Source organism: Bidens hawaiensis, unplaced genomic scaffold (genome assembly GCF_021521415.1).
Source record: "Bidens hawaiensis isolate Kalapana, Puna unplaced genomic scaffold, B.hawaiensis_p1.1 tig00090589_1, whole genome shotgun sequence".
Taxonomy (NCBI): domain Eukaryota; kingdom Viridiplantae; phylum Streptophyta; class Magnoliopsida; order Asterales; family Asteraceae; genus Bidens; species Bidens hawaiensis.
Window position 1 is genome coordinate 129 of NW_027504405.1, and position 5,390 is coordinate 5,518.

A 5,390-nucleotide genomic window follows, 5' to 3' on the forward strand; every position below is an offset into this window, starting at 1 on the left:
GGGAATTGAAACCAAGAAGGATCTTCTGGGCAATGCTTGCGGAAACGGAAATAACATCCCCGCATAGCGGGAACGTCGAGAACTACGTTGTTTGAAGCTCCAGGATGGAATTGGTGGTTTTAACATAATTGATCACTATGTTCAAAACTACCAAAACCTCATGGAGAGTCCACACAAGTGGGACTCAACGCTCCTGACTTGCGAGGAGGTTACAGACCTACCCGCATCATACCCAAAGACCAAGCAGGAAACTCGGGAATTTCTGCAAGTGACAAGGACTTCCGCGGGAAGAATCCCCTTGGAAAAACCTTAAAAAACCCTTTTCAAAACCCTTTGCTTAAGTCCAAAAGTTCACCTCACTTTATTAAACACGCATGAGAAGAACATTGGACTGGGGCGACTTGAAGAGGTAGGTCCCAGCAGAGCCCAGTTGGACCCGCAAGACTCACCTCAAACAGGGACGTCTGCGCAGAAACCAACTGGATCCGCAGGACCAACCATGCTCAGAGACATGACGTCCTTACGCGCAGTACGCAAGCTGGTCCCGCAGGAAATGCCTCCCAATGGTGAAGGACTCCGCCTGTCCCCGCAGCCTCGGATACAAGCCATTAGGGAAGGCCACCCGCGCAGCAAGGCTACACGCACAAGGCACTTAGCTCTCAATCGTTCAGTGTCACCTGAAGGAATGAGCGAAGCCGGGAACAATCCCGCACAAGGGCGGGAGGGGGAATACTCCCGCCCAAATAAGCCAGTCCGTACGATACGGGAAGATCTTCTGTACTGTACCTGACGAGGTATGGGAAAAAGATCTGACTAAAGATACGACAGCTTATAGACAACAGTATGGCGAGCAGCATGCTCCTACACTGTATGTCACTATTAGCCGCTGCCTACTCACCAACTCTTGTCATACCACGTGCGTAGCTGGCAGTTGGTGGAAAAGGAATAGTATACAGCAGGCCTGGTCGCTATCAGCCGCTACCTACCCACCAACTACCAGCAGGGCATGTGCGTAGGCTACTGTTGATGGAACAGGAACACTGTTGCAGCCGGCCATACCTCCTTGGAAACCTACCTTCGGCTATAAATACCACAAATGGTATGACCATCTCATCTTATCATATCTTATCACATTATCATCATATTATACCTGATATCTGCTCTAGCAATCTCTTAATATACTTTTGTATTTAAAGAGCAATCTAGTCTGATTCTCACGCCGGAGGGTGGTCACAAGGAGGAACCCCCCCCCCCTTCTCAGTGACGAGCTCACGGTGTCTGTTTTGCAGGTTATCAGAAGAACCATCTTCCAAGGGTCTAACCCCTCGTGGGAAACATCTATCTAACCCCCAGGTTACCAGTAATCTGCCCGGGGTCCGGTTAGTGTTTCTTCACCATCCAACCAACCAGATCGGTTTCATTTGAAACCGCAGTTAGCGATTCACCAATAGCTTTATAAATCATTACATAAAAACCTTATTGACACAGGAGTTGCAAACTTCTGATAAATAAAACCAGTTTACAGTTTACCAGTCTCATAATATAATCCAGCTCCCGAGCTACTCGAGCTCGGATTGATAAAAGGCTCGAAACGAGCCAAGCCTGAAAAAACAACTCGCAAGCCGGGCTCGTTTACACCCTAAAACAAATTGGAGTCAAGATTCCGAATCAATAAGATCAAATGTGAGCAACTTCATATTAAACACTTCAAAGGGTTATAGTTATTATTATTATTAACTTATTATTATCAAATTCATCTACACAGCATCAAACCCCCCCACAATAATCAGCATTATACCAGAAAGAACAACAGATGAACAGATAGAACAATAATAATAGTAATCATCATCATTAACCCTAACTACAAACCCTATATCACCAATTTCCATTCTTTCATTACTTTCATTCAATCACCATCTTCGTCGTGCAGATCCGACGCCTGAACACGATTACTATGAACTCCTCCCGGTACACTCACCAGTTTACTCGTTGCCGCCGTATCAACAAACGTAGCTGACGACATCTCCATCTGACAAACCCTAACCGCCCCAAACACTCGCTCCGGCAGATCCTCTTCCTCCTGCGCCTCCACCACAAACGCCATATCAATCGTCACCGCCGTCACACAACCTAACGCCAGGTGCAAAATAGCCGTCGCGATCTTCGAGCTGCTAATATCCACGTCAATCTCCAAATAGTTCGGTCCGGTATGGTAGTGACACGTCAGCGCCTTACCGAGCAAGCACGCGGAGTAGTTTCCGACCGTCGCTTTAACTATCCATGGTCCTTTAACGATCCGGTTCACGATTTTGAACCGCTGGTTACGGAAATTATCGTCACCGTGAATGAACCGGTAGAGTAATGAACCGGTTGGGATTGGATCGTCGGTGGCAAAGTAGAAAACCGCGGAGTGGTGGTCCCTACCTGGTGATAACAATCGATATATTAGAGAAACTTGATTGTTTTATTAATTTATAATCACAGTTGTAAAAATCCCGACTAGGTGCCGATTAATCGCTAGTCCCCACCCCACTGAATAATTTTGGGCTAATCAATCAATGATTAAATCCGGCCAAAATAGGCAATTTCCAACGATTAATCAGAATTAGTTGGCATTTTCTCACGAGGTTCCGTCCAAAATAGGCAATTTCTAACGAGATTCTGGCCAAAATCAGCAAAAAAATTCTGGCCATAATGTGTAAATGTATAAAAAAACTGAATATTACATATATAAATGTGTGCGTGTATATACATAACTAAAAATTACATTTAAAAAATGTGTGTGTAAAAAACTGAAAATTACATTTAAAAAATGTGAGTGTATTTATTTATAAAACTGAAAATTACATGTAAAAATGTGTGTGTGTGTGTATATATATATAAAACTGAAAACTACAAATAAAAATGCGAGTGTATTTATTTATAAAACTGAAAATTACATATAAAAATGTGTGCGTGTATATATATAAAAAACCGAAAACTACAAATAAAAATGTGAGTGTATATAAATAAAACTGAAAATTACATATAAAAATGTGCATGCATATATATAAAACTGAAAACTACGTATAAAAATGTGTGAGTATATTATAACTAAAAATTACATAAACAAATATGTAAAAATGTGAGTGTATATATAAATAAAACTGAAAATTACATACAAAAATGTGAGTGTATATATATATAACAAAAAAATTACATACAAAAAATGTGTGTGTATATATATATATAAATAAAAATTACATATACAAATGTTACGTGTATATATATAAAATTGAAAACCACATATAAAAATATAAAAATGCATGTATATATATAAAGCTAAAAAATATATATTAAAGTCCAATTTGATTAACCCCAATTAGCCCCACCTACCCACCGCCCGACCAAATTAATTAACAAATAAACCCCCAGCTTTATAAACACGACAACCAGGTCCTCGCACTTAAAACGCTTACCGGGAACCTGTAAATTAACAGCAAGAACAAAACTCTTCTGATTACTCCCACCACACTGTTTCTTCCGGAGCGCGTGCATCACACGATTATCATCGCGTGAGAGTACGTGGTCGAGTTTGGAATTGGACTGGAACCAGTCAACGCCGGCGGGTTGCAGCAGCCACGGGCCGGAGGGTAGTTTGGTCTTTTTGGTGAAGTAATTAAGGCTGCGGAGGTTGAAGAGGTTGCCAGGAGGTGAAGCCCAGCCGTCGGATCCGGTTTCCATGTCCACGTGGCGGAGAGATCCGCCGTTGATTGATTCGTGCATCCAGTCTTGTTCTTCCGGTGTGGAAGACATTATACGACGGCGTTTTGGTGTGAGAATGATTAATAATAATAATTAGAATTAGATGGTGTTTGGTTTTGGAGTTGTGAGGGGTTTTTGTGTGTGGGTTGTTTGACGTTTAATGTTTCTTTATTTATTTTTTTATTGATTTATTTCCTTATTATAAAAGATATTGCATCAAGTTGTATGTTTAATGCGTCATTATCCATTTTTATTACACACTATGTTGTTTTTTCCTTTTTTATTGTTGCATATGTTTTCACACACATTTTTATACATGCAACAATATCGTTACTACGGCGAAGCTTAATACCTCGGGGAGTGACCGTATCCAACAGCTATAAAAAATTTTGGACAAAATCGTGAGAACTTACCTTGTTAAGCGAAAAAATAGTAGTGACTGATGTCACCCCTGGTTGCTCTCAAACTTCGCCATTGGATAATTATACAAGGAAGATTAGTATGGGCTATTGGTATTTACTATGCAAATCTCACATTGGTCGTGGAGTAAAGAGATTCATGATTTATAAGAAACGTCGTTTTAAGCTTCGTTGGTTGTGGATCACATGAAAACCCTACAGTTACATGTGTTCAGATGATAATAGTATTGAGATGGGTGACATTTTGGAAAGTTTCCACTAAGACAACCAAGAACAAACTTGTCACCTTTCTTCCATCCGTCCCCGCTTGAAATTTTGGAAACCCGATTGAATGACCTTGTCAAGACGCTATTGTTATGTGTATAATGTCAAGAGAAGCAAGTATATTTATTTATTAAGTTATCACAAATCTCTATTTTGTTAATAAATAAAAAGGTCTTTCACCCACGTGTCGTGAACTGGGACGAAGCTTCATTAGAGCCGGGGAGGCCTCCCTCCTCCCCCCCCTCCCCCCCCCCCCCCCCCCCCCGTTTTTTTTGCGCGGTAGTGTAACTTGACCGTTTTTTTCGTCTAAAAATTTGTTTACGTAATATAAATTTACCCCTTTTATACCGAAAATTTGAGGCCGGCTGATGGTTGGTTAATCTACTATTATAATAAACAAAAACCATTGTTGTGCCACATGACATCTAATTGTCCCATTTTTTTGCCAAGTGGCGTCATTATTGTTTAACTTTGAAAGTCATAACTATCTAATTAAATCAATTAATAAATATTTTAAACATTCCATAGTAGTGATTTATCCTATATAATTTTATAGTAGTAAATAAAATAAAAAAAAAGTTAGAAATAAAAGAATGTATGTAGAACTTTTGAAACACATTTTAGTGTGTGTAAATTTATGTTGTATGTTTTTAGTTTATTAGTGACCGATTTAGAAATTGCCACGATTCATCTTTACTCTGAAAAATACGAAAATGGTTAATCTTATTTGATAATTTTTTACTATTATTTCTATATAATAAACCTTCTTATATGTATTGATAACTTTTGCTAAATTGACATAGTTCAACACTCAAAGATAATAGTAGATTGATGATGGTGCATACTTATTTTTTCTTTAAGAACTAATAATTATGTGTATTTTATTTTGTCACATGTTAACTGATAGTGAAATTCATTATGCTTATTCATTGTCACAAAATTGCATCATCTTGAGTTTCGGGC

At 39.3% G+C, this 5,390-nt stretch overlaps 1 protein-coding gene across 1 annotated transcript; it reads right to left on the reverse strand.

Moving 5' to 3' along the window:
• Positions 1-1,644: 1,644 nt before the first annotated feature.
• LOC143607938 (protein ENHANCED DISEASE RESISTANCE 2-like) lies at positions 1,645-3,933 on the reverse strand. The gene is made up of 2 exons (XM_077083194.1): positions 3,459-3,933; positions 1,645-2,424 (listed from the first exon to the last, which is right to left on the reverse strand). Exons 1-2 carry the CDS (start codon positions 3,793-3,795, stop codon positions 1,907-1,909), a joined length of 855 nt encoding a protein of 284 aa, XP_076939309.1. The 5' UTR covers positions 3,796-3,933; the 3' UTR covers positions 1,645-1,906.
• Between the last annotated feature and the right edge of the window lie 1,457 nt (positions 3,934-5,390).

Coding starts and splice junctions, on each gene's coding strand:
- LOC143607938 (XM_077083194.1), bottom strand. CDS start 3,795: ATGTCTTCCACACCGGAAGAACAAGACTGGATGCACGAATCAATCAAC. Junction 2,425..3,458: donor TGTTAATTTACAGGTTCCCG/GTAAGCGTTTTA, acceptor TGTTATCACCAG/GTAGGGACCACCACTCCGCG.